At 34.2% G+C, this 10,062-nt stretch overlaps 1 protein-coding gene across 1 annotated transcript in view; it reads left to right on the top strand.

Moving 5' to 3' along the window:
* NBAS (neuroblastoma amplified sequence) overlaps window positions 1-10,062 on the top strand; it is a 487,556-nt gene that overhangs the window by 134,383 nt on the left and 343,111 nt on the right. The window contains exon 22 of the mRNA XM_012653069.1: window positions 9,202-9,285. Within this exon, the coding sequence (XP_012508523.1) occupies window positions 9,202-9,285 (84 nt within the window). The remainder of the gene's footprint in view (window positions 1-9,201; window positions 9,286-10,062) is intronic.

Genomic DNA, 10,062 nt, shown 5'->3' on the forward strand with positions numbered 1-10,062 from the left:
TCTTTTTTCTTCCCTGAAATTTTTTAAAAAGCAATTTTTATTGGATATTCTAGTCCCATCATAATTTTGTTGTTGTAATGAAATACTATCACTAAACCGTAGCTGGATGATGAAATATTTATGGAGGGATTAGGGCATTGCATTTACTTTTTTGGTCCTCCAGGGAAGCATAAAAGTATTTCTTTTCCCTTTAAAATCAAAAACCTGATTAGTTACCTAATCAAAATTCAATTCCCCTATGTGTAGTTTATTTCTGAGCTGCTGTGAGGAAAGAAGAATAAAGTGGTTTTGTATTTTGGGTTTGGAATAAGTATTTGGCCTTCTGAGATGGCTGTCCGAGAAGAGTACATGGAGTACTTAACAAAATGGGATATGTTGCCAGTTTGTGAGTTGTGTCAGAGAAGAAAAGCCTAATATCCTTAATTGGGAGCAGGGTCTGGGTCTGGCAGTAGGGGTAATTGGTTTGCAAGTTCCTGGTAGATCTTGATGGAATGAATTCTTGTCTTCCTTTTTTATTTAAAGGACAAAAAATGGGGTTAGGGTAATTTCTCTGATTAAGAAGGTGTAAATGATTATTATTTCAGAGTAATTTTTCTAGGCCTTGGAAGTATGTTGATATTGATATTTGTTATATGTCTGGTACTGTGGGAAGTGCTAAAGAAATGAAGGTATATTGATCAATTCATTCATTTTCTTTTATTCAACAGACATTTCATGATTGAGTATAGAACATTTGTTTTTTAGTTTACAAACCAATTTTTTGTTTCACATGTAGCTCTCATAGCATGTTCATGAGATAAGCAGAAAAGGGATTATACTACTTTTAGAACAAAGTTTGAGAAGCATTAGTGAAATATGTCTTGAAATAGGGAATTATTTTAATAAATGATTTTAATAGCATTACTGTTTTAGTGTGAATGTAACTATTATCACATGTTTCTAAAATGACTTAATACAACTCAAAGATTCTATTTTCATTTGAAAGTAAGAAATTCCATCTTGAGAGATTGTTCATTTTTTTTTTTAACTGATGTGTTCACCTCAGAAGATACTGTCACTAGATTCAGCATTGCCAAGTGATACCAAATGATACTCTTTTTATGGAGATGAGATTTTTCTTTTATTATCGATTTTCTTGCAAACTTTATATGGCTTGACCGATAATTTCAGAACATGTGATCCGTAAGTAGATTGTCTTCTGAATGGTTGATAGGGAACCATTGCCTCAAGGAATAGTCCCTGTAACTCTTTTTGGTCACTCAGTGTCTTCACCAGTCAAAATTTCATTCAGTTGTAAAATCCTTGTCTATAACATCAATGTGTCTTTATCACACTGTGTTTAATTAACATATAAATAACACTGCGAGACACTTTTCCTAATTTTTAATATAAGCAAGACTGTTTAAGCCTTCTATGTGTAATAAGAAAGATTATTTTATTAAAATAAAATTTATCTTTTGTAGACAAAACATGCATTATTTTAAGAAATGTTTGTCCTCAGTGTGTGCCCATTTCATTTAATCCTAAAAGTTTAGATACTGTATATAAGAACTATGCAGAAAAATCCATGGCATCTGTAAATGTTGGGATCACACACACAACGTGGTGTTAACCTGTACTCGATGTGGAGAGGTGGCAGTGTGGTTATAGAAATTATGGATACAGGACAATGGACAGATCATAAATGTACAACCTGATGAAGTTTTACTTCTTCACCCCAGAAACTTGGAAGTTTGATCTGGGTCTTTTTTATTCTGTGCCTCATCTTATTATGTCATTGGTGGTGTTTCTTGGTCCGTTCAAGAAATTGATTTTTCTCCTGGTTATGGGCCATAATTTTCTTCTTCTTTGCATACTTGGTAATATTTGATTGGATGATAGACATTGCAAATTTACCTAATTGAGTTGGGTGCTAGATTTTTTTTTTATTTCTAAAAGTATTCTGAAGCTTTTTTCTGGGGTGCAGTTACTTGGAATCTTCAATCCTTTTGAGGCTTACTTTTTAACTCTGTTATTGGGACCAGAGCAGCCTTTAGTCCACAGCTAATTTTGCTCCCCTGCCTGATACCCTATAAATGATTAGTAATAGATGTTTCTCTTCTGGCTAGTGGGGAACATGGACTGGTCCTGGGTCTGCGTGAGGTCCAGGGGTGTTCCCTCTGCTCCTTCTGGTTGGTTCTTTCCCTGTCCTTGGGTAGTTCCTTCACAGGTATGCATTGAGCAGTGCTTGGTCAATGACTTGCGAGGAACTGTCCCAGATTTGTTGGAGCGTTCTTTTTCTGTGCGGAATCTTTCTTCTCTGGCATGTTACCTGTAGATTCTAGCCGCTTTGGCCCTCTGAGTTTCAAACTGCCTCCTCGAGTCAGAAGGACTACCAGGCTCTGTTTGGATTCCCCTTTTTTTGTGCTGCATCCTGTTAGCTCTCTTCGGAAAAGTGAGCCAGGGCACTGGAGGGCTCACTTTGTTTTTCTCCCTTCTCTTAGGGATCATTATCCTGCATGGCCTGGTGTCCTGCTCTTCCACATATTTGTCTAGTTTGTTTCTTTTTAAGGGTAATTCAAGAGATTCAGTACTGTTCCTGTTGCTTCAGGCCTCATTATGACTCAAAGCAGAAGTTCTCTGTTGGTGTTTTAAATTAATTTTTCTGAGCTGATCCTTCTTTTGTTAATCTGTTTCCTTTAGGTTTGTTCATCTCACTAGTTGAGTTCCTGTTCCTGTTCGTATGGAACATAATTTCTCCTTTCCCATAATATATTGATTTACTTAATTAAACTATAAGAGTTCTACCAGCTGCCTTACTGTGTTTACAAGGTTAGCTTCTCTGTGCAGTTGATCAAAATGGATTTTTGAATTTGTAATGAGTTAAAAGATTGCTTTAATTTGAAAATTATAGAAAGTGATCTCAAAATGCAGGTATAGAGGTATTTATTTGTTCTTATTTTTTCTTTGTGGATAATCTGGAGCCCGTTTTCATTCCAGGATCAATTCCCTCACCATTTCTTATGCTAACTTTATCACTGGTTTTGTGTTCTTGAAATAGCAAAACATTTTAATATTAGCTGAAATACTGTATGATGTGGATTTTCCATCACTGCTAACAACAAATTAGCAAAGCTACAGTGTATCAAGAGCCAGAGATATTCGTTTTCCAAATTGTCAGCCACACATGTTAGAGAGTTGGTGGTATTCATTAACTCTCATGAGCATTTATGGACTGTTTTGTCAAAGAGACAGTCACGTGTAGTGTATCCCACTTCTTTCTTGGACCCTTGAATCTCATCCTGCCTAGCAGAATCATTCTTTTCTCTTTGGATACAATTGTATTCACTTTGTGTCTCAGATACTAACTTAGATAGTATTGATTTTCCAGGTCTTCCTTTTCTTATTTATGTGTTTATTGAGGGTAGGAACAGTATCTTTGTATTCCTTCTTAAAAATTTTAGGTGCTCAATAAAGATATGTTGAAGGAATGAATGTCTATTATGTAGTTAAGAATCTATATAAAAAACATGAAATCTATTTCTTTCAAATTCTTCAGTGTTTAGTTTCCCTTGTCTGCCTAACTCTAGGTTAACTTTGAACCTCATCAGCAACAGAAATACGTTAGAATTCCTTGCACTGCAGATCCTTGCACCGTTGTCTTCCCAGTCACAGCCTGTGGAACTGACATCAGAGCCTCTCCCTCTTCATTGCTGTGTCTTCACTGCTTTAATTGTGATTGTATGCCAGTCTGCTGTGTAATTTGGCCTACATCAGAGAGCTTGTGATTGAGAAGGCTGTACTTGTTCAGCAGTATCTCAGGGCAGATAACCTTTGTGCTTCTTTGTTTATTAAACGCTTAGGACATTCCATGTCTTTTTGTGCTCATGTGTCCTCATACACAGGCAAAGAATCACCTGCTGTATAGAGTATTGCATTGTTGCTGATTATAAAATGGGGAGTTGTACAGTCCATTTTGGAAATTTTATATCAGAGACATTTGAAAAAATCTCAGGCACATTATCTAAATCTTTAGCCACAAAGAAAGGATATCGATTGTAAATACCCCTATGGTTTCGGTGTAGTTTTTGTTGTTTCATTTATTTATTGATATTCTTCCATTCATCTTTCAGTCTGTCCATCCTTCCATTCATCCATTCATTAAATATTTAGTGAGATTTAAATAAATGCCAGGTATTGCACTAAGGATACAAAAATGACTAAAGCTTTGAAGGAGCTCATAGTTCAGTAAAGGAATAAGACACGTAAATAAATAACTTGACCTTAGACAAGTTGCTTAATGTTTCTGTGCTTGTGTCTCCTCCGCTGTAAAATGGAAAAGATAATATTGTCTTTGTCTCAGGACTGCTGAATTAATATATATATATAATTGCTTAAAACTTTATATTTGTGCTCCCAGATAGGGAATACTGTATATTAGTCATAGGCTGGGCAAAGTTGAATGGTTTTATAGTATGTGAAATGCCCGTTCAGCACAGTTTTGGAGGCAGGAACGTGCAGGGATTCTAAAGCATGATAATGAAGAAATCAGTCTTCCTGTGCCTTGAGGCCCACACATAGGTATTATTTGTGCTTTTTTTGGTGATATGAATGAAAGGGAGATAAAAAATATTCTTCTTTCCTCTCTAATCCTTTTGTTCAAAATCCCTTAGCACTACAGACTCACATAGGGTCAGGTTTTATAATGAGCATTGACACAATTCATGAACATTTTGATACATTTCAGTAGTTTTGTAGTTGATCAATTCAGATGTCATATATTTTTATCTTTGTCCTGGAAGTGGTTTTTCTGGTGTAATTAATAGTCCAAAGAACATTTGTCAGGGTCTGGTTGTCTTTCAGTAATGTGTAGTAAAGGCCTCACTGTTATTCTCTCCAGTGGTTCTGTGTCAGTCTGAGTAACAGAATAGGGAGTGAAGTTTATTGGATTTCTCTCATATTTCTTCCCACTTGGTGGTTGTGGATGTGTACTTTTGGGACTTCCCTGTATGATGATAGTTCTGACCAATCCTTAGTTGACTCTTAAATATCAGATCTTTCAGTGCCATAACATTTAATATGGATTCTCCCTCACTAAGTGAAATACTGGCAACCTTTAAACCAGTAGCTTAGTTGGTTATTATAAATGAAAGTTGTAGTTCACCAATTTTAAGTTGAACCCCTATTTTCCATCAGTACAATATTGCAAATATAAACATCATCACAAAAATAAATGAAAAATAAAACATATGCATTTATAAATATTTGTTATGTACATAACACCAAATGCTGAATGAAAAACTCATTATATAAGCATTTTGGGAGATTTTTCTATGTTGATCATTTTAGCTTAATGGTAAAGGCCATTGAAATTGGGTTGAGGGTGCCTTTCTTCCCTGGTAGCTTTCCTTTTAGCAAGCATTGGTATCCTCTGTTGTTCTGAGGACCTTTAGTGTCTCTTGTTCAAAATTAGGTTCATCTGTCCAGTTGGAAAATGGTAATGGGGGCAGTCAATTTTCATACAAATGACTTCTCTACTCATCTGTTATTCCTTGTTTTGTTGACATTAATCACCTTGTATAGAGCAGGCTTTTTCAATTATCGAACTGACTTTTCTGGGAAGTTCTTTAATGCGTCTCCATTGGATTTCATGACTTTCCCTTAGACTTTAACAATTTTCCAAACTAGTTCTCTTCTAAAATAATCAAATCATACTTTGCTCATGGCTAAAAACTTATTTTTAACCTTGGTTTTAAGCACTTGGGAAAGAGACAATTTCTTTTGGAAATTGTTGCTAATTTCTCTCTCATAAATCAACTCATCACATTTTCTTATTACTGTTTATTGCATTGGCCAGGTGCTGTTTTACTTGGGATGGTGTTAGTGAGTTTATTGCAGTTTTTAGGTATTTGTAAATGTAATCGTTGGTATCATTATTAATATGGGACTATTTGTCATGAAGTAGATCTTGAAATGTCAACCAGAGTCATGTGTATTTTGTTGACTAATTATGAAAAACCTTCTTGCTGGTGTTAATAATAATGATTTTTTTAATGATAGTCAATATATATTGAACATTTCCTGTATACCAGGTACTGTTCTAAGGGCCTTATATGTGCCAACTACTTTAATCCTCCCCAAGTCTAAATGAGGTCAATGTTGTTATTATCCCTATGTCACTAGTGAAGAAATCGAGTCATAGTTAGATTGAATAACTCCATCAAGGTTACACAGCTATGCAGGGCAGAGTCACAATTCTAACGCAGAAGTTAAACTTCTAAGAATGTACTCTTAATTCTTGTGGATTAGAATTCAAGAAAATCTTCGCTTTAGTCTCACTTTTATTTGGTAGGGCAGTATTACGGTGTTTACTAAATAGGTGAGCCAGCCAGGTCCCAGAGGTTAAACTCGTGGTGGGAGGAGCATCCAAATCCTGGAGCACTGCTGCTGTTACTCTGATCTCCCTTTTTCACATTCTAGCATCTGAGGATACTGGTAAGTTTCAGAACTTCTTAGTTTCTACTCTACTTTCCAAGTTACTTATTAATGAAATTGAATCCCATCGGTCCGTAAGAGAACTCTGAGTGATGCCTTGGCCTTTTGAGTGACAACTGGCTTTTTAACTGGTTTCCTATTGAGTTTCAGATCAATTTGACTTGTTCAGGGATGGTAACCACAGCGTAGTTACACATGTAGGCCCACATTATTATTTCTTGTCCTTTATTTGCCAGAACATTTTATTCTCTGCTAAATAATAGAAATAAATATAACTCCACATTTTAAAACCAATGCATAAATAAGGTGGCAATTAGTAGTAACATACTGTCTGTTTAGCCTTTTGTTTCCAAGGCATAGAACACGAACAAAAGAACTTTTTGGAAGTTTATTCTTGATACAATTTCCTTGAAATAAAACATTTATATTTAGAGTGAGAAATAATTGGTGAGAGAATTGTTGAATATAATAGAACTTGTTATATTCATTCCTTTCCTGCTGACAGATAAATGTTACCTTCAGATGAAACATGTATAGTTTATTGTTTGGAACAAAACAATGAATAGGGTTCTAATATAAAGAATCCTAAAATTAAGCAAAAGCAACCATTATTTTGTAAAGAGATAATTTAAGTTTACCATATAATTCCTTATTTTAGTGGAAATGGTGCATTTAAGTTTTAAGACTTCCTAAGCAAAGTGGGAAAAATAGATTAATAAGATGAATTAAAGTATATGTAAATGCAGTTTTGTGTTTTTAGAACTTTAGATTCAAAGTGTAGGTTTTGCAACTAAACAAATTTTCTTTGGTTCTATGGAAGGAACAGTATGATTTCTAGTTTTTCTTTTTTCTTGTTTTTGAAACACAATTTCACCTAACCCATATAGTAATTGACTTACATGACTAATATTTTAATTGTGAACAGAATTCATGAAAATGTTTTTCTCTGAATTTTATTAAGCATTCTATTATGCTATTTAATTTATGAAAAAATAAGTAGCTAAAATTTGGGCATTTAACAAAGGTAAGGGAACCAATTATTTTGAAGTATAAAGAATGATAAGATTTAGGGTAATACGTATTCTTAAGTCTTTTTTTCTTAAACTAAAGTATAATGAGATGTCCAACTATCTAGATGGTATATATATATACCATTACTAGGATAGCTTGTCCTTTCGTCAGTTTAATATGTATTAGGAAAGCATTCTTGTTCTCACTCTCAGATCTACAGATTCTAAATAAAAATGTACCTCCTTCATTCATTTGTTTTTTATGAACAAACTTTCCTTCCATTGCTGTATTCCAATCTTGAATTTTTGTGATACACGAGTTCACTTTAAAAATTCTTTGTTGTGTTGTTAATTAATTAATTAAATCTACACATATTTTTTTTAGAGTCTGCTAAAAGCCAGACACTATTTCAGATGCTAGAATATTGCACTAGAAAAAATAAACAAGAATCCTGCCTTTAAAGAATTTTTATTCTGATTGGGGAAGAGGTCCTCTCTGTTTCTTAAATGCTATCATGTGAAGAAAAATGAAGAACTTATGATGCTTTTATAACTACTTTAAACTCCTAAAATTTGGTTTAAAATAATTTGTTTTGTTGAATTGTCCTGGAAGAAAATGAAAGAACAGAAGGAAGGGTTTTTTTTGGGGGGGGGGGTTTGTTGTGTTTTTATATAAATGTTGGTGATCATACCTAAGATTAAGTCATGTTTGCTAGAAATTAGTTTCATAAGAAACTAATCTTAAGGAACTGTGTCTATTTTATTTATAAAAGTCATAATAGCTTGCTAGTTTTTTTGATTTTTTCCTCAGTCCTCAGTTTATTGCTATAATTTATTCTTATGTTGGAAAAGTGAACATTATCATCATCATTGTATCTAAATATTATCTTTTTTACTTTCATTTCAGTGGTTTGATAAAGTATTAGTCATTGACATGGAAGAAAATAGTTTTTTTTTTAATTTGGTGACAAATGAAAGTAATGTGTGATATCCATTCTAAATCATCATCTATATGATTCAGAAATTTAAAAATGTGAACTCTAGTGCCTTCAAAAATGTATCTCTGGTAGGATATTACATGCTAGCTGAAAATTTGTGTTTTAAATATACAATATAATAAACTTATTTTGTATATCTAATAAGGAACCTTGACTTTGGGTAATTTGCTCTAATAATAATAACTGCAAGGGTGATGCCACTGATTGATGAATCATCACTGCTCCTTCCCAGACCTCATTAGCTTCCCTCTTCTGCCTTAAACCCCTTCAGTGGTTTCCTATTACTTTGTACGTGAAGACCAATCTTTTTACCAACATAATTTTCAAACGTTTATGAAGTGTTTCTTGCACAAAGCATGTTGTATGACCTAATATAATAATATAAGAAAGTGCAATTCTTTCTATGAGGCTGTGATAAATTTCAGGAAAACACTACTCTTAATACTCAGAAATATTAGAGAAAATATTTTAATGAACTATAAAAAGGCAGGTAACTGAAATTTGTTTTTAATTTTTTTCTTTATTCTTAATTCAGAGTTGATTCAGTTGCTTTCATGGATTTATGGATGTTAGTATCATATACCACTCCAAATACTATAAACACGAATCTCAGAGATTAAGGTTATAGAGATACTTTTTGCGTCATATTCCTTGTGTAGCTAGTCATTGAGGTAATGTGTATTTAAAATGCTTATGCATTTTTTTTTTTTTAATTTAAGTTGTAGCGGTGACTCCTTGATGATCGTTCCTTGGCATGAACATAAACATCGAGCTAAAGATTGGTGTGAGACGTTGGAGTGCAGGTCAGTATGAGCCAGCAGGAAGCATCTTCATTTCTTTATGGGGTGGGTGAGTAGATGCCTTGTGAAAGTGGTGCGTGGCCTGTGAGCTCTTGCTCGATGATGACACTCTGTGATTTAGAAAGTTAGAGAGAAGTTTTAAAAAACGCTCTTGACTCAGTTATGTTAGAATTTTCTGATGAAAAATATTAAGTGCCACAAAGGAATTATGTTAAAAATGATTTTTATTATAACAACTCTTTTTATGTTGAGGTATCTCCTTTCAGTGTTTCACATAATAATGTATTTTTCACAATTGCAATTATGGTATGCATACAGTTTTGTTCTTGGTTTATTTTTAGTTTTCATTTTTATAAGATTTAACTTTGGAAAGCCTCTGAATGTGGAGGTATCAAGTACTGCAGAAGGGAGTGGGAGAAACGGTGTGGGGCTGAAAGTCCATGCGAGGTAGATTCGAATCCCTTTACCCCCCCACTCCTCAGAATCAGGCGGGTACTCTTTCTCTGCCTCTCCTTCCACGTTTTCCCTACGTGAGGCCAGAGGTTTATTTTTTGACTCATGCATTGAACCCAAGAGCCTCTAAATTGAGTTTGAAAACCCCCAGATTCCTGGATAGCAGACATGGCAGAGGACACGATAAAATGATGGCTTTGAAAATCTGGATATTTAGAAAATTTGTGTCCTAAAGGCTGAAACACTGGTTCCCCTCACCATCCCTGCTCCCAGATGCAGGCATATTCCCCAAGTAGAAGTTTGGAGAGTTCTTTTCTGGAGAAATGG

This window comes from Propithecus coquereli, unplaced genomic scaffold (assembly GCF_000956105.1).
Source record: "Propithecus coquereli isolate 6110/MARCELLA unplaced genomic scaffold, Pcoq_1.0 Scaffold41, whole genome shotgun sequence".
Lineage (NCBI taxonomy): Eukaryota > Metazoa > Chordata > Mammalia > Primates > Indriidae > Propithecus > Propithecus coquereli.